The sequence below is a fragment of the Chiloscyllium plagiosum genome, chromosome 36 (assembly GCF_004010195.1).
Source record: "Chiloscyllium plagiosum isolate BGI_BamShark_2017 chromosome 36, ASM401019v2, whole genome shotgun sequence".
Taxonomy (NCBI): Eukaryota; Metazoa; Chordata; class Chondrichthyes; order Orectolobiformes; family Hemiscylliidae; genus Chiloscyllium; species Chiloscyllium plagiosum.
Genome location: NC_057745.1, coordinates 16,647,970 through 16,667,330, shown reverse-complemented (window position 1 = coordinate 16,667,330; position 19,361 = coordinate 16,647,970). Strand labels below are relative to the sequence as shown.

Below are 19,361 nucleotides of genomic sequence, written 5' to 3'. Positions count from 1 at the left end.
AATGTTTATCCCAATTCAAAGATGACTGTTGTGAGCAAATTCCTTTGAGAGCATGTTTTTCTCTAAGTGCCACTGAAATAATCCACAAAGGTAGGTATTCCATCACCAAGTCACCTTTTATTTACATGTGTATCATACATGACACTGAGCCAGCTTCTAGAATGAATAGAACCCCTGATACTCCGGTTTAGTCCTGTCAGCCTGGGTTCCCTGATTGAAATGATTAAACAGCCCCAGTTAGGGAACTCATATTTTGTGAAGTCCACTTGCTAGACCTTGTTACAATCACTACAAAAGGCAGCCATTCAGCCCATAATGTCTGTGTGGGCCTTCCCAATGAATGTAGCATCATCTCAGAACAGAAAGGCAGTAAACTGACCAGTGATGCATCCTGGTCCAACTCATTTTCTATTCTTTAAAATGGAACTACAGTATGTCCACCACATTCATTTCCAAAGTACATTTTTTAAAACTTATTCTTTCCTTTCTGGTATGCCCCCACCTCCTCCCATAATTCTGCACCACACTCCTCAGCTAATAATCCAATTCTCTCCTGATTGCCTCCACTGAACCTACCTCCACCACACTCTCAGGCAGCACATCCCACATCTTAACTTGCCAGTGAGACAGCTTCTCCCATCACAATAAGGATACCTGACAGCTCTCACTGCTCTGAGTCTAATGAGGGGTCTGTGTGTTTTGGAGTCCCATCTAGAGAGGTAGGCACTGCTGATGGACGAACTAGTATTTTGCATCATTGGAACAGCAAAGTCATCACCAACAGCTGTCCATCAAAAACAAAATATTGTTGAACTCACTGTCAAACCCTGATGGCTGCAAGTGTCCATGTGAAAAATGAAGTACATCTGTTCCTTCATCGGAGAAGGACAGGACTCTGAGGTAGGTCTGGGACTGGGACAAAAATTTTAATAAAATGTTAGAATAGCGTCTTTTCAGGGTTATGAAAATGGAGGGACATTGCAAAGGGGTTACCCAATCAGTGCCCCAGTGTGGAAGAAATTGCATGGTGAGCCAGGAATGCAGTATATCAAATTGAGCGAAATTTATGTAAATCACTGTTTCACCGGGGAAAAAAATGTATAAGCCCTGGACAATGGGAAAGGAGGAAATGAAAGAGCAGGTGTTGCATCTCCTACTGTTGCATGTGGAGGTGCCTTGGGAAGGGAAAAAGGTAGTAGGGTGGTTGAGGAATGGACCAGGGTGTTCAGAGGAAATGTGGATTCAGAATGTTGAGAGGAGAATGGAGGTGATGGCGTGTTCGGAGGTAATGGAAATGATAAAGGATGGTCTCTGTTAGATGTAGAAGCTGGAGGAATAAAAGCTGTGGACAAGGAAAACTAATATAGTTCTGGGAGAGAGGGGAATTAGTGAGAACAGAAGTGTGAGAAATAGAAGGGACACGGCCAAGGGATCTGTTGGACATGATGAAGGGGAATTTCCTGTTGACAAAAAGGGAAGACTTATTGGAAGCACTTCTGTGGAAGGTAACATCATCAGAATAGATTCAATAGAGCTAGAGAAACTGGGAAAATTAATCAAGCAAATAAGCATGAAGCAGACCAGGAGGAAATGTAGTTAAGGATGCTGTGGGAATCAGTGGAATTATACCTGATACTGGTAGCAATTTTGGCAAAAATTTCGTGAAAAGATCGCCCATTGATTTCTCTTGTTTTATTCATGCCCATCTTTCCCCTACTCATCCCTCTACATGTGTGAATTAGATTGAAACTTTTGCCATTTAATGAAGGCAATGTTTGACAATAGACATTCATTTCTGTTTCCTGTTAAATGTACTTGGCCAAATAGTCGTCAAATTAACCTGTTTCCAGCTTCTGGCCCAAAAATGCACATTTTAACTTGTACAATTATTGCATGGAAGTTCTGCTGTGTTACAAGTTAACCATGCCATTGAGTATCAAGTTCTATCGTGTTAAAATCCAATCTGATTAATTTACAGTTGATGAGCCAAAGTAGCCTGCTTCATTCCAGGCAGTGGAGTGAGCAATATATTGAATGTAGCACATAGCAGTAGATCATTCAATTCAAATAATCCTTGTCAAAGTTGATGCTCCGTGTGAACAATTTCCTACCACTTTGTCTACCTGAACCAGCATAACACATTCACCTCTTCCTCAAGCCTATACAAGTTCCCCCTAAATGGCTTTATAATGCAATTTTAAGGGGTTTTTTTGACTTCATACTTTCAACATACATCATGATTGTGTAGATTTTCATTTAGGTTAAATTTTAGCATATTAAGCAGAGACAATAAATAGAACAGATTCTGCTTTTGACACATCCCATTACCAAACCATTACAGGTCAACTTCAAAGAATGAAAGGTGATCTCATTGAACGTTATAAAATTCTTATGGTGTGTGACTGGGTGGATGTGGACAGCATGTTTTCCATGGCTGGGGAACATAAACTTAAGTTGAGAGCTTGGCCATTTCAGGTGGAGAAGGAATTTCTTCACTGGGAGCATGGTGAAGTTTTGGAATTTCTACCCCAGTGAGCTGGGGAAAGCTCAATCATTGAGCATATTGAAGACAAATCCCAATATGTTTCTGGAGATCAATGACATCAATGGATATGGAGACAGAATGGAAGTATGGCATTGATGAAAAATATCAGCCCTAATGTTATCGAATGGTGGGACAGTCTTGATGGGCTGAATGGCCTAATCCTATTCTAGTGTTCCTGATACAGTTTGCCTTCACAATTCCCCATAAGATAATTGTAACTCAGACTCATGGAGGCAGTTCTTATTGCACCATAAAGTCATTTTGTGACCCTTCTGAGTTAGATTGGTTAAAACATAAATCAATTTCAGTTAACTACTAATTAATAATTTGCATTGAGATGTTTGTAAGTGGGTCAACTGATCCATCTTTGCACAGCTGATTTGATTTAGTTATGAGTTATAGAATCATAGTTTGAAGGGCTGTTGTGGTGCAGTGGTAGTGTCCCCACTCCTAGACTGGGAGGCCTGGGTTCAAGTCCCACCTGCTCTAGAGGTCATGAAGATGTACAGCACAGAAACATATCCTTCGGTTTAACTCGTCCAAGCTGACCAGATATCATAAATAGATCTAGTCCTATTTGCCGCCAGATCCCTCTAAGCCCTTCCTATTCACATACCCATCCAGATGCCTTTAAATGTTGCAATTGTACCAGTCTCTACCACTTCTTCTGGCAGCTCGTTCCATACGCAGACAGCCATCTGAATGAAAAAGTTGCCTCTTTTAAATCTTTCCCTGCTCACCTTAAACCTATGCCCTTTAGCTTTGTACTCCCCTACCCTGGGGGAAGACCTTGGCTATTCACCCAATCCATGCTCCTTTTATAAACTTCTATAAGGTCACCCCTCAGTCTTTGAAGCCTCAGGGGAAAGAACCCCATTCTACTCAGCCTCTTCCTATTGTTCAAACTCTCCAACCCTGGCAATATCCTTGTAAACCTTTTCAGAACCCCTTCAAGTTTAACATCTTTTCTATAGCATGTAATAACATCTTTGAACATATTGATTAAAAAAAGTTAATTAAAAAATTTGTAGACTCATAGCTTGCTGCGGTAGAGTAAAAGTCTATCTGGTGCTTTGTTCCACAAACACTCAAGTCTAATCTCAGCCTCTCTGTAACTATCGTTTCCATTTTTTCAAAAAACATCATGGACTTTGCCTCAGTGATGATTATAGCAGGGAATTCCACGATGCAACAAGCTTCTTGGGTAGATAACATGTCATCAGCCTTCCTTTTTTTATGATTATCATAGATGTTTGCACCTTTTGTTACCAGCTTACTGAGAAAAGATCCATCACATCCACCTCCTGTCATTTAAGCTGCAAAATGTTGGTAATAAACAGACAGAAATGTTCTCTTATGTCTCTTTCCAGAAAGGAATTGTTGATGTGTAAGCACAGAAGTTAGCAGAAGGAACAGTACCCTAAATACATGTCAGTATCTTTCAGGCAGAAAGCTGAAGCAGTGAAATATTACATCTTTTTAGGCCAAAAATCACACTACACCCGGTTAGAGTCCAACAGGTTTGTTTGAAAACACAAGCTTTCAGAGGCTCACTCATTCAGGTGCGAGTACCTGAAGAAGGTGGAGAAAACGATAGGTGGAGATCAAGGCCAAAGGCATAAAAATAGTTGGGCAGACAAAGAAATGGGAAAAAGTGAGCTTTGGGGTGAATTATTAGCTGCTGATTCCCAATTCCCATTTAGCAGCTAGTGATTCCCTGGGTAGATAAGTAACAAAATTCCAATGAAGTTTATCTTCCATGTGTCATCATGAGAAATTAACAAAATCAAACACCATTGCAATAATTTTAAGCCAACCTGCTTGGAACAGCTGGGTTCATCCTAAACCCCCTGTTCACATTCCCTCAGTTTGTTGAACTCGATATTGAGTTCAGAAGGCTGTAAACTTCCGAAGTGGAAAATGAGATGTTGGTTCTTCCAGTTTGTGCTGGAAGCCTGTGACAGAGATGTTGGCTAGGGAACACAATAGTGTTTTGAAGTGGCAGGTAACTGGAAGCTCAGGGTCCTTTTGGGTGGTGTTGTGCAAAGCAGTCACCCAGTCCGCACTGCATTTCCCCAATGCAGACGAGACCAATGCAATGAATAACAAGAGATACCCAACCCCCTTTGGAGCCTTTCTTCCCTCCCCTTCCCTCTGACTCCATCTCCTCTCCCAACCCACCTCCTGTCATGTATTTACTATCCCTTCTGATCTTCCGCTTTCTGATACTGAATGGTCTAAACTCAGCAAAGGTCTGTTTTATCTCTTTGCATCCCCACCTTAATTTATTTTGCAGCAGATTGTTTTTCTGTTGCCTTTGCGCCTATTTCTTTGGACAAGAATCCTCTCCCCGCCCCACAAATCCCTTCACCCACATCCAACACTCTCCCGCCACCTGGACCCCTCTCTCTGGCCATTTGAAGACTAACTTTCAGATACCTCCTCCAGTCTCTTCCTGGACCATGACTCCACCATGGAACACCTTACTACTGTGTGTGCAATGGTCATGAGCCTCATTTCATCTAGTGATCACCCACCCACACTGCCTCTAGGCTCATTGCCCTCCAACCCTGCACAGCTCACATCTACCTGCTTTCCAAAATCCACGAACAGGACCACCTAGGCAGAACCATTTTTTCTGCCTGCCCCTGCCCCACAGAACTCATCTCTTCTGACCTCGACTTGATTTTTTCTCCCCTTGTCCAGTCCCTTCCTACTTAACTCTGCGATTCTTCCAACACATTATGTCAGCTTCAGAATTTCCTGTTGGTGGGCTCCGGCCACCGCCTCTTTCCCTGGACACGCAATCCATTTACAGAATGTCTCCAATCTCAGATTCTTTCTGGAAAAAGCCCTGAACTGTCACCATCCACCACCACCCTCCTCCATTTGGCCAAGTTCATTCTCACCCCAAACAACTTCGCTTTTAAGTCTTCTCACTTTGTTCAGGCCATTGCTTTGGCCATGGGTACCCGCATGGGCCCCAGTTACGCCTGTCTCTTTGTGTGGTAAGTGGAACATTCCTTGTTCCAGTCCTACTCCGGTATATCGATGACATCATTGGTACCATTTCCCTCTCTCATCTGGAAGTGGAAAAGATTATATATTTCACTTCCAATGTTTTCACATTCACCTAGCTCATCTCTAACTCCTTTTCCTTGACATCTGTTTCCATTTCTGGGAATAGACTAGACACCACTAAAAACCCAAGGACTCCCACAGTTATCTTGACTATATATACTCACATTCTGCTTCCTGTAAAGACTATTCCACTCTCCCAGTTCCTCCACCTTTGTCACTTCTGTTCTGATGACAACTTCAACATTTGCCTCTGGCAAATGACATCATAATGCAAGTCATGATGTGAAGGGGATGTCAGTATTGTATGGGTAAAGTTTTAACAAAATAACATTGACTGAATCAACATTAAGTAAGGAATCCCTGTCAAATTTGGCAATTATATCTTCACAAATGATGTAAAGATCTGCAATGCCTTGGATTAATTATAGCAGTGGTAGGTAATAAATAATAAATCTTGCAATTAGGTCTAAAACATGATAAGCACAGGGGTGATTTAGGAAGGGTCCTTAGTGCCTTATGAACTTGTGACAACAGGGAAATCCACCCAGATAGGACAACACAGAGAGGAGAAACAAAATTGATCACAACCTTTAAATCATTTGCAGGGTGGATCACAAATGCTTAAATTTCACCAGCCTGAAAGACAGTAACTAATGAGGGATCAATTCATGGATAAATATTACGTGACATTTCTGTTACCTCAAAGATATATAGTGGATATATTCAAAGTATGTTTGGGTGCTGTGGTAAGATGGTGAAATTTGATAGGGCAAACAGCCATTTCCCATCCCTGCATTCTCCATAGTAGCTCTGAAATATAATGGTGTTCCAAAATAAAAAAATAAGGAAAAGTTAAACTTTATTTCACAAACATTAACTTAACAAAGCATTTGGCCACAAAGATGTCATCAAGAAATAACCACTTTGAATTATTGTCTTCTGCTGCTGTTATATTGGCGATTCAGTGAGCTAATGTGTCTGCGATGAATACTTTCAAACTAACTAGTCACAAATCATTGAATGTTACAGCACAGAAAAAAGCCATTCAAGCCATCGTTCTTGCACCTCTTCCTTGAAAGGACTATCTACTTAATCCCAAATCTGTTGCTCTTTCCCTTCAGACCTGCAATGTTTTACTTTTCAAGTAGATACCCAATTCCCTTTTGCAAGTTATTATTGAATCTGCTCAGACTGAGGAGGAACAAAGATGGGGAGGGAGGTACAAATATGATGAGGTTTCAAATACGTTATAGAATTGAAAATTTGTTTTATACTGAAAACACATAAAACCAGATTTAGACATGCAAAAACATACATTCCTTTCACATTCAAAGCTTCAAAATAGTCAAATTACAGCAGAAGACACGAGCGGTGAGAAAAATGTATAAACTGCACTGATGCTTCATATTTTTCCAATAAACAAATGTGTAATGATAGAATTATACATTACAGATGTAAACACATTTTCTGCATTTTACAAATAAAGAGCTAAAACTCTTTGGTATTCAAACATGCATTTTTATACAATGTATACTTTATTATTGCACAAAGAGATTATTTTTAACCATTTCCTTTAATTAAGATCTAATATTTTGTAGAAGTATGGATTTTCATAATAGAAGTTAAAATTGGGCTTCTTGATTAGCTATATTTCTGATTTAAAAAGTGTATTTCTGATATATGCCACAAGAGGAAAGACAATCTACCTAGATATTGAAAATAAAAAATCTTTTTATAAATTAGTATATATACTCTCATATTTTACTGAGTAACAATCTTGACATTATTTGAACAATGAACATTGACCATATATGAATTATTTCTACATATGGAATATTTAAATACAATAATATTTTGTGCTTGACAAGAGAAGTGACAGTAAAATTAATGCTAATTGCTGTGCTTTTAAGAAATAGTCAAAAAGAAGTGTGAGGTGCAGAACATAAAAAAATTGATATAGCTTTGAGCCCTTAACTTTCTGTCAGAGAAGGAAGACATTTCTCACTTCTAATTAAAATAAATTTGAAACTAGACAGATGAGTGCTGAAAGGACACTGAACACATTTCAAATAACTGTTTACCTATATGCATGAACGAGACACTCCTACCTTTTGAAAATGCAGCCAAATCTAATTTAATGCAGTCACATTATAACTGAATGGAAACTAATGTCTGAGATACAGTGGGATAGAAAATTTAAATGTATTTACGAATAGATATCAGTCTTGATTCAGTGGCAATCAGAACATTGTGGCTTCAAGCCTCATTTAAGGACCTCATTTAGGTTAATAATTGATTGTAAAACTGAAGGAAGAATGCAATTTAGGAGACTGATTTTAATATGACTTGTTGGATCAAGGTCTCATCTGCGCTTGCAGATAGACATTAAAAAAATGTCTGACACTGTTCTGAGAAAAGCAGGGAGTTCTTTGGTGTCCTATTCAGCATTTATTCCTCAAATCAATAGCATCAAAGCAAATGATCTACTTTGTTTCTCATTACTATGACCTTGCTGTATGCAAAGATTGCCAAATTTACATCAATTGCCAACACTGGTCAAACCTGAATCCCTTGTAGAAGAGTCATAAAAATCAAAAGCTGGTTTTTGTTTCTTGGTGAATATTCCAACATCAGAAATTTGGTATTTTCTTGGCATTGTTACGATTGAGACTGATAACTTAAAAAAGAAACTGACATTTCCAGTGAATAGCTGAAAGCGTGATATAATAAGAGTATATATTTGAAAACATTTAGTGTAATATACCAACCAAAGGTAACATTGACTAAACACTGTTTCAATGTGCAACTTATACCTTAAAACATAGAACAGAACTTTCCCCTTTTACTTTCAACATAACTGAAAGGTCACTTCACGGTTATATTTTTCAGTATTCCGTAAGTAGACATTCAATTCTCTTGGAACCAGTCCAAAATGATTCTTAGTTTCTGAGGGTTTACTTTTTCATTCATTTCCTCACCCAGTCTGGTAAATTTCAACCCAAGAACTACCATTTGCAATGAAAGCTCTTCCTGGAAATCCTTTCTCCAGTTCATGATATGCTATTTTTAAAAGAAATGTAAATCATTACAAATTTGGTCTTTTTAATCCACATTTGTACATAGTAAACAACAGAGACTTGCTGCTTCTATCTGCTCCTTTCTCTTAGATCCTGGTATACTAATCAGTCTGTGAAATTCAGGGATATCTTTTAGGAGAATCTTGTAATTTGATCTTGAAATGCTATCTATGCAACCACCCTCTCTCAAAACCCATCTTCATGGCAATGTGAATCACATGGCCTTTGTGCCCAGGTAGAATGCTAATTAGATAACCTTTAGACTCCCAAATGTATTCTATCTCAGAATTAAGTAAGCTAGTGTAAAGTATAATCATTTACAAACTGATATCCTCCACAAAGCTAACCATCTGTCTGCTGCTACCATGTGTGCATCTTCCATTATTCATAAAAATGTAAAACATATTTTTTGCATCAACCTGTTCAGAAATATTATTACAAACCCCTACAGCAGGTGGGACTGAAAGCCAGGCCTCTCAATCCAGGTGTAAGGACACTACCGCATCACCACAAAGGGGCCTGCAAAGGATTAACTTCTCAAGGGAAAGCCAGCAGGTTTGACAGTGTGGGGATTGAACTCATGACTTTAGCCTTATTAGCACCTCGCTCGAACCTCTTCAGCTAACCGACTAATGGGCATGCTTCTTCCATTGACTCCAACTATGGATAACTTGCACCTGCTTCCCAGTAAAACTTGCCCTCTCTTGAGAACCGTTAAAAAAAAGGCCATCTGCATTTTGTATCAGCAGAATTTAGCACATGTCACAACACTTCTTTCATTCCTTCATTTTATCCTAAATTAAAAGAGAGTCCCAAACATGACAAGCTGATTGCATTTCTATCACAATTCTGAACCCTTGCTATAGTTTTCTAAGTGAATAGGATGAGGTTGTTGGAAATTAAAGATATTATTTCAGCATCTCAAGTTGTTGCTTCATGTTACTACAATAAATTAAGACCATTTTCATAGGCTTTGAGATCATATGTGCTAGATCAAAGGTCGGGGTAACAGTTACTGGAAAAGTCATTTCATTCGCTTCAAGGAACACAAAATGAAATGGAACTAACAACCCCAAATTGTTGTTAAACTGGCTGAAGTACAATGACAGAGGGCTCTATCCTGAGTTAGAATTTGATGTTTTAGGTGCAGCAGTGACTCAAAGTACCAAACACTTGCATTGCAACATTCACAGCTTAGAAAAACATGAGAAACAAATCGAGAAGAGACACCAAGGCCATTTTCATTGGGCATCTCCCTTGCTTGCTGGGAAGGTGGTGAGCCACCTGGCCTGTCTGTTTAGAGCATAGCCCACCACATCTTCCTCCAATCAGGCTGTTTGGAGGCAGGCAGCTCTCACACTTGGTAAAGCCACTATGAAAGCCATGGCTGCAGATGGGAGGATACCCAACATCTTTGGGACCAAGTCTCAAATAATTACATTTTGGGAGAGTGGCCGCAAAGAGAGGCCACAATGATCAGAAACAAGAGTGAGACTGTTGGCTCTCAACAGGGACTTCTCATACATCGGTTACATTTAATGTTTCATTGAGTTTAACAGTACATCTAATTTCTCTCTGGGAATCCTCTCTCCGTATATTCATATGGTTTCCCATTCAGCAGACTTTGGTTTATCATTACATAGTGGATGTTTCCCAAACTTTGTCTGCTTTAGGAGGATTATAAGGGAATTCAACACCAAGTATTAGTAAATTTTGTACAGTCCCATTCTCAGGCCATTTAAAGTAGCTTAGATTCCCAAAAAACCCACAAAATTGATCAAGCATGAAAATAAGATATTTGGAGACGTGTAACTAAATATTGGTTTAAAGGAATGACAGCAAAATTGAAGCATTTAAGCTTACTAAATATAAACTTCCTGACATGGCAAATAGACATGAAGGTAGCCAATCACCAGGATCTGACGATCCGTATCCAAAGAATTTGAAGCAAGTGGCTGCAGAGATAGTGGAGGAATTTGTCGAAACATTCCTGAACCCATTGGATTCTGGGTGGAATCTGGCTGGAAAAAACATTAATGTGATGACCCTGTTCAAGAAGGGATGCAGAAAGTCGGAAATTATAGACCAGTTAGCCTCACATCCATTGATGATTAATCATTATTAAACAAAAAGAAACAGGATATTGCCAAATGCAAACACAGTCAAAATAGTTTTGTGAAAGGGAAATCATGTTTGACAAATCTACTTAAGTTCTTCGAGGATATAACAAGCAGAGTTGATGAAGGGGAACTGGTAGATGAAGTGAATTTAGAATTTCAAAAGGCATTTAATAAGGTGCCACAGAAAAGGTTATTGCACAGGAAAGGAGCTTACCATATTGAGGGTAGCATATTGGCATGGATTGAGGATTGGTTAACACACCGAATAAGGAGTTAGGATTAATGAATCATTTTTCAGGTCGGAAAGACAGGATCAGTCAATTATTTCTCATCTAAATTAATAACCTGGAGGAGGGGCAGAGTGTAAATTTGATGATGATACAAAAATAAGTGGCAGTGCATGTTATGAAGATGTCATAAGAAATCTGCAAGAGGATACAGATAGAGAAAATAGATAAAGCTTGGCAGATGGAGTTTAATGTAGGAAAGTGTAAAGTGTGCACTTTGATAGGAATCCAATGGCAGTCTATTATTTAACTGGAGAAGTTCCAAAAAAGTGAAAGGCAGAGGGATCTTTGTGTTCTTGTGCATGACACATTGTAAGTTACAAATAGAGCAAGTAATTCAGATGGCAAATTAAATAATGGCCTTCATTGCTCGGGTGTTGGAATATGGCAGAAATGGTTGGCGGGAAGGGTGGAGTTAGAGTTAATATAAGGATATCTTATTACAAATATACAGTATGTTGGTGAAGCCCCATCTCGAGTACTGTGTACAGTTTTGGCCCCCACATTTAAGAAAGGATGTGCTGACATTAGAGACAATTCATTAAGCTAATTCTTGGGACAAATGGATTGCCCTATCAAGAATTGCTAAACAGACTAGGCCTTTATTGATTAGAGTTTAAAAGAACGATGGCTGATCTTGTTGAAACGTACAAGATTCTGAGGGGTTGAAACAGGGTAAATATTGAGAAGATGTTTCCACTAATGGGAAGAAATTCTAGGTATGAGGACATAGTTATAGAATAAGGGGTGAGAAAGAATGTTTTTCTTCCACAGGATTGTGAATATCTAGAATTCTCTGCTCCAGAGAGTTGGGGTGGGGGGCTGGGGAGGGCAGTTTGATGACTGAACGTCTTTAAAGAGGAGGCAGCTAGACCTCTGAAATATCAGGAAGCTGAGGGCTATCAGGAGCTGGCATGACATTTGATGCTTACCACAGATCAGTCATGATCGTGTTGAATGACAGGATAGGCTTGACGGGCCAAAGGCCCCGCTCCTGTTCTTATTTCTTATGTTTTCATAACAGCTTCAACCAGAAGAACTTGATGCTTATTCTTGGACTCAGAGGGGTGAAATCTTTTCTACATAATGAGTTCAGAGAGGCATTTTTCTTTCTTAGATTATTAAATTGTACCTGTGTTGGTACAATTTAAAGGGTAAAACAGCTCTAGCATGAACTTTTAAGATTTCAGGCAGGGGTTTCCCTTTTTTTTGTGTAGTGTGCACCCCCACCATTGAAATGCCTCATCTAATCACCTATCAATCATAGAATACCTACAGTGCAGCAAGAGGCCATTTGTCCATTTAAGGCTGCACTGATCCTCCAAAGAGCATGCCACCCAAACCCAGCCCCCTACCCCCAGAACTCCATATTTCCCATGGCTAACCCATCTAACCTACACATCCCTGAACACTATGGGCAATTTAGCATGGCCGATCCACCTCACCTGCACATTTTTGGACTGTGGGAGGAAACTGGAGCACCCGGAGGAAACCCACACACAGACACAGTCACAACATGCAAGCTCCACACAGAGAGTCACCTGAAGCTGGAATCACACCAATCCCTGGCACGGAGAGACAACAATGCTAACCACTGAGCCACTGTACCAGACTAATCAGGTCATTAAGAGCTCACAGGTAAGTGTGGGTTGGATTCTCGGCCTAAGAGAGGCCTCAACACTGGCATCCAGATAACTAGCAGCTTCTAGGTTCTAAATCTGGTCTAAGTAACTCACAAGATGGAGACCATGGGGAATGGGAGGTTGGAGGTGAAGGCAGTTGGTAGCTTTCAGATGCTTGAGGCAATGGGAGAATGCTTCCCCTGCCCACACAAACCTGGCACGCAGGTTAATATGGTTTCGAGGAGGGAAGACTAGTCACCTTTCTCGCTTGTCAGGTAATCATGCTGGTGGTGAGATTAAACTTGATTAATTGACTACTTACTAGCCTAAATGGGTGGCTGGTTGAGAAGACTCTCCGTGGACCTTCTCGCCCTAAACTTAGTAAGTGAGGTGACACAAAGTGGGTGAGTTTCTCTCCAGGTCAATGTGCCCAACTACTTCTCCTTCACCATGTCTCTTGTCAGTGGAGGATTGTGTTCATGGCACCTGTCCAAGAGGCATGTTTCAGGAGTTATTGCCCATTCCTAATTGCACTACAGATGGCAGTGATGAAGCACTCTCTTGAATACAAATAAATAACTTGCTTGGCCACTGCAGACAATAGTTAAGAGTTAACCACATTGCTGTTGGCAAGGAGTTACATATAAGCCAGACTCAGGAAGGACAATAGGTATCCTTCCCTCAAGACCATCAATTGATTTTAAAAATGACAATCTGGTAGTTTTCATGGCCACCAACACTTACACTCGTATTTTTTAATTCCAGTTTTATTTATTAACTGAATTTAAATTCCCCAGTGCCATGGTGAAATTTGAACTTGTCTTCAAGTCATTCGATCAGACCTCTGGATCACTAATCCAGTAATGTAACTACAACGATTAGCAAGTCAGGGTGCACACAGAAAAAAAAGGAGGCATAGTCTGGACACTGACTGAGGGCAATACTGCACTTCAGATGGAATGTGGCAGGTCTAATGCAATGGCCAATATTCTGTGATGTCAAGAGTAAGATTAGTATTCATGACAATCAGATTAGAAGGGAATGAAACAACTGGAAGTAGATCAGAGGAGATTGAAGAAAAAGGGAAAGAATGAGGTTGTAGGAAAAGGAATGAAGGAAAAGAGCACAATGGCAGAGAGGGGATAGAGGACAATGAAGCACTCTGCGGTTCTTGGCAATGGCTTATTTGTTCAAGAGTTTGAATGGGACTGGGGTCAGGTGTTAATGGAAGGCCACACCTGTGAATGGAATGATGAGAAATGATTATTTATCCTTAGAGAAAAGACTGAAGTTGTTTTCAATAAGATAGCGATCATTTGACCTCTGGGAATGGGACTGAAAGGTCAGATTGATGCTCCCTATGGAAGGGCTCAGGGGACCATTTTGTTCAGTAAGGCAACAGAAGGTATCAAATGCTGAGTTAAGAATAACCCTTTGCTGTTAGGTTGGGGGTTGGCGGGGGAAGATAGGGAGCACATCAGAGGCTAGATTTTCTGTTGTATGGAAATTGGGAGAGATGGGGGTACAGTCTTCTTGTTTATTACCTTGTCCACTGAAAATGCACAGCTGTCTTGCATGGTATGTCTGCCTTCACTTAAACCATAAGTGTATGGGTACAGTACTAGGGGTATGGCCCAGTTTTAATACAACAAATATAAATAAGCATAATACTAAAGACAGAAGATATTTTAACGATGTTTGCTGAAGTTCAATACTACTGTAAGAAACTAAATCACCAAAATGGGCTCCTTCTCCACAAAGAAATAACTGCATTCACACAATGCCTTTTATGACATCAAGACAGCTTTTCACAACGGGTGAAATACTTTTGAAGTGTTGACAATGCTGTAATTGGAGAAAATGAGGCAACTAAGACATGTACATGAAAATCCTGATAAAATGGGGAAATCTGACTTTATGAAGAGCCAAACAATGAAAGGTTGCTGGGAGATAGAAGTGGCCAAAAGTCTGGGACTAAAGACACATTTGAACAAGCCTGAAACCAAATGATGTGTTTACTATGTCCACAAGTCTTAAAACAGACTTTGTCTGTTTGATGTTCCCTCTTGGAAAAATAGTGCGAATACATTGATATATAAAGAGTAACTGTATGAAGAGCAAATATCTTGTAGAAAACATATTGCAAAGGTAACAATTCTGATAAGGTTAGCTGTTGTACTTCACTGCAGAAATACAATCAGAAGTGAAGTTAAACTGAACCATTAAAGCATGAAGTGTTTGTAAATGCAATGTGTAGTTTTCAAAACCATACATACATACATACATTCAAATAAAGTTGTTCCTCGTGCAAGGAAAACTCAAAGGCACTAACTCCTCAAATGAGGTCATAGCTACAGGACCACAGTGTAACATTCTTAGACAGAATAGAATATAATTGGGTCCTGATAGTGAATGAAATGAATTATATTAGGTATGTTGCTCTGCCAATTTTCTGTAATCTTATTTATATACGTCCTTTTAAGTTGAGCAGCATAACATAATGCAACTGTTGCTCTCTTGCATTACAAAAATGTTTTCAAAAGCTAAAAAATATTTACAGCTTAGAAATAAAAACTTGTTTTGTGACGGGGACGTCAGCCGATATACTGACAAGTGCCTCAAAACCCTCAATTTCAATTGAGCTGACATTTTTGTCACATTTACACAAATTGTAAATTTGAACTCAATTCTTGTTAACATTTGCCACCTGGCAATGAGGACTCCGTCATGGTTGTCCAACATTGCACGAAAAATTCACGTGTGACCGCTCTGAAACAAGAGTTCATCACTTGGTGACTCTTCAGCCAGTAGTGATTCGAGCTTTGCAGACATGCAGCACAGTACAAACTACGGCCAAGTTTAAAACAAGGAAAGGCATCGTTCCTTCCAAATAGCTGCTGCTCTACTGTTTTATATTCTTGTCGCTGCCAAAGCTATTTACGGTCTCTGTTGTTTTCTTTCGGAAAGTTTCAATCCAACTGGTGCTGCTTGGCATCGACTTCCCAGTTGCCGTCGTCGATGTTTTACTGAAGCGCATGTTCCTTCCTGAGGTAATGAGTTCACCAAAGCCCTCTTGATGAGCAAATGCGTAGCCAGACCTTCTTGAGCTCGTACGGTTTACACGGCGCATACGGTGCTGCACTGGCTTCTGTTTTCTCCTGACGCGTTGCATGTATCGTACCTGAAAACAAAATATACTTAGAAAGGCAATAAAAAACAAGAGGTGGACTTAATTTTGGAAACTGATTTTCATGATTTCTTTTATTAAATTGAGCTAATTTGGATTTCTCAGTAATTGTCAATAAAACTGTGCAAGGTTTCATACAACACTAAACATTACAGCACAGTACAGGCCTTCGGCCCTTGATGTGAAACCCATTTAATCTATACTATTCCATTATCATCTGTATGCTTATCCAATGACTATTTAAATGCCCTTAAAGTTGGCGAGACTGCTCCTCCTGCAGGCAGAGCATTCCATGTCCCTACTACTCTCTGAATAAAGAAACTACCTCAGACATCTGTCCTATATCAATCACCCCTCAATTTAAAGCTATGTCCCCTCGTGCTGGCCATCACCATCTGAGGAAAATGGCTCTCACTGACCACCCTATCTATTCCTCTGGTCTTCTTTTATGTCTCTATTAAGTTACCACTTAACCTTCTTCTCTCTAATGAAAACAGCCTCAAGTCCCTCAGCCTTTCTTCATAAGACCTTCCCTCCACACCACGTTTCTTTTCAATAAAAGATGGTCTTTTCAAAATCGGGACAAAATATTTGAATAGTTTTGCTCAAATAATGGACAATTTGGACCATTACTGAGGGCGTGACAAGTGACACGCTACTGTTCATTTGCAAACTGGGTTAAGTTGAGATCCCTAAACAATTACTAAAACACAGTAATAGTTTCCCGATCAGATCCTTGCTGTATGCTCAGAGTCTCACCACCCTCAAGGCAGCTGTGTTGGGGAGGAGGCTGGAGGCCACCTCTTTTGGGAATGTGTTTTTGCAAAACAATTCCTGAAGGAGATCCAGTGCTTCATCGCAAATAGTTCTGTAACACAGGCCTTTGTGTAAGGGCTCTCTCAAGGACACACTCGCCAATAGAAATATCAACTGCTGCTGAAAGATAATCAATTCTATGGAAATCACTCTTTGCTCTGCCTGAAATTTGCCTGTCTTTTGTTGCAGGGAATATCAATGATTGGGCATTGCATACTCGCAGCTTCCATGTTTTAGAACCATGTGCTGAAGGACAGATGAAACCTTTGGGCAGCTGCCACAGAAGTTCAATGCGGAAAGGTCCTCAAGCCATAATAAACCAAGAGGCTAGAAACTATGTAAAAAAAAACCTTTTGCAGTTGTATGCATCAAAGAAGTTTGACATTAAGTTTAATGGTACATATAACCACAGCAAGTGTAGTGGGGCACTTCATGCATTGTACTGAAATAAACTAATCATGTTGCACTTTATCTACTGTTAAATTTCAGCTGTTATCTAAGGTACTTTTACATATTTTATGAATACAATATATTTTTGAGCCACTACTGAAACAGGAACTATTAGACAAAAGCAGAACAAATGTAAAGCCAACAGAGGAAGCTTTTTGAGCAATTTATAAACCCTGTTTGAAACATAGCTGTACATTTTTGGTCCTCCACTTTAGATAAAGGGAAGATAAAGGACAAGCAGCTTCTGACCAAAAATAGATACTTTGATAAATTTCCATTGCTGGCCCATCTCAGTTGCCCCTCTTTGTACGAAGTTTCCCCCTTTTACAGATAGTTACTACAGTCCTGAATAATACTGGCCCAATTATCCTGAAGTAAATAATCTGTGACCCATCTACTTGTCTTTAGCCTTCCACAGCTCCTAATAAAAAGGGAGAATCACAGCCACGAAACCAGAAATTTGTAAAGTTGGTGTTATTGCATTCTTATTGGTTGGAGCTTTCTGGGCTTAGTTGCCTTGGAAACCCTGGGTTTCTAAGCTGCTTGCTCCCGTACTAAAATATTTGCCAATGAATTTATATTGGTAGCACCAATGGCAGATGTTAATTAATATTGATAAATGCAAATCCATACATATACAATTTGAAAAATGCGGCTGGCAATTGGGCACAATGAATCAAAGTAAGTGATGAGCGAGAGAAAGAGAGAAGGACTTGGTGTGAGAGGAACTACTAGGGAGACTGCACTTTAGATTTTAACAATGTAGAAAGGAAATGTACATGCATAGGAAAAGATATGTGGGAGGGCAATAAATGTACAAATTTAAACATCATTGAGCCATATAAAATATTGGAAGTCTAGACAGAATAAACCCGAAGATTATTCTAAATTAAATCAACAAAGTAGGAAGAGGGTACTTTCAACATACTTTCAACAAAAATTAGGAATTTCTTCACTCAAAGTGTTAAATGTTTAGAACTAATTAATTAACAGAAGAAACATGGTACAGCTATTCGTTGTTTCATACGTCTCAAGATCGAAAAAATCTCATTCAATGGTGTTACAATGTTCAAGCTAGGGTCTGCATTTTACAACACAGATGGAAAAACTATCAAAGGTAAAAAACTGAATATGTACCTTGTCACTCAAGGTTGGTTTCAAATCTACCATCAGGAACCTGATTGCAACTACTGGCATGATGCATAGTACGGTGGTCACAATTATGACAAGCCACACGGTGAGATGGGCCAGGGAATTCCGAGCATTTCCTGAAAGGCACAAATATTTACAATTTTAGGTATCTGAAGTGCTGTAGCTGAATTCCATTCAATATTTGTAACTAAGTTGCAAACATGTTCCTTATAAATTGATTGCAAGTAGCACATCAATGCACCAATATTTCCATGAAGATTTAGCCATTGCTTTCATATTTCTTATTTTATATCTTTGAAAATAAAGTAATTTTGACAAAGAAATCCATAACTAAATTCAAGCTATAATTGTCAACTTTGAGCTGATTTAATAACTATCTAATTTGGTTCCAAACTAAACTGACCAGGAGCAAAGCTTTTTCACTGGAGAATCCAAGGGTAAAAAATTGTGTCTCACAGGACAGTGACTTAGGCAGCTAGTTGTACAATTCATTAAGCTTCAGAGCTTCATATGTTCAGGTGACAACAAGGTACGCTAGCCAGAAAGTCATCAGATTAACTGGTGTCTGCATTGCTCCAGCAAACCTGCAGTAAGTTAATGTTTTAGAGACTTACCTACAAAAGGAAACTGGCCTGGGAATATTGAGAACAATCCATTACTGTGCATGGCGAATAAGATGGAGAAATAGACAGCCACGCTCCCCCATATGAAGAAGTGATTCACTGCGGTCCAGTAGCTAGTGTCAAGCCCAATCTGTCAATAGAATTATAAAATTCAAACTCACGATATGGACATTGCTGGCAATACTGGCATTTATTTCCTCAGTCTAGCTGACTTGGGAAGCTGGTGCTGGATAGTGTTTACAACTGCTACAGCCCGATTGGTGAAGTGGCTCAAAATTGTGTTTAGTGGTTTGATACAACTGAATACACTGTTCATTCAATTAGAGTTGTTGAAAATGTATCCGTATTGGTGTTGGACTGGAGTCACGTATATGCCTGACTGGATAAATACAGCAGATTTC

At 39.5% G+C, this 19,361-nt stretch overlaps 1 protein-coding gene across 5 annotated transcripts in view; it reads right to left on the bottom strand.

Moving 5' to 3' along the window:
- Nucleotides 1-12,594: 12,594 nt before the first annotated feature.
- The window catches only part of atp8b4 (ATPase phospholipid transporting 8B4), a 246,700-nt gene continuing 239,933 nt past the window's right edge, over nucleotides 12,595-19,361 (bottom strand). For all 5 annotated transcript variants that reach the window (XM_043677403.1, XM_043677404.1, XM_043677405.1 and 2 more), the window contains 3 exons: nucleotides 18,952-19,090; nucleotides 18,323-18,453; nucleotides 12,595-15,913 (listed from right to left, as the gene is read on the bottom strand). In XM_043677403.1, the coding sequence (XP_043533338.1) occupies nucleotides 15,635-15,913; nucleotides 18,323-18,453; nucleotides 18,952-19,090 (549 nt within the window). In that variant the 3' untranslated portion in view covers nucleotides 12,595-15,634. The remainder of the gene's footprint in view (nucleotides 15,914-18,322; nucleotides 18,454-18,951; nucleotides 19,091-19,361) is intronic.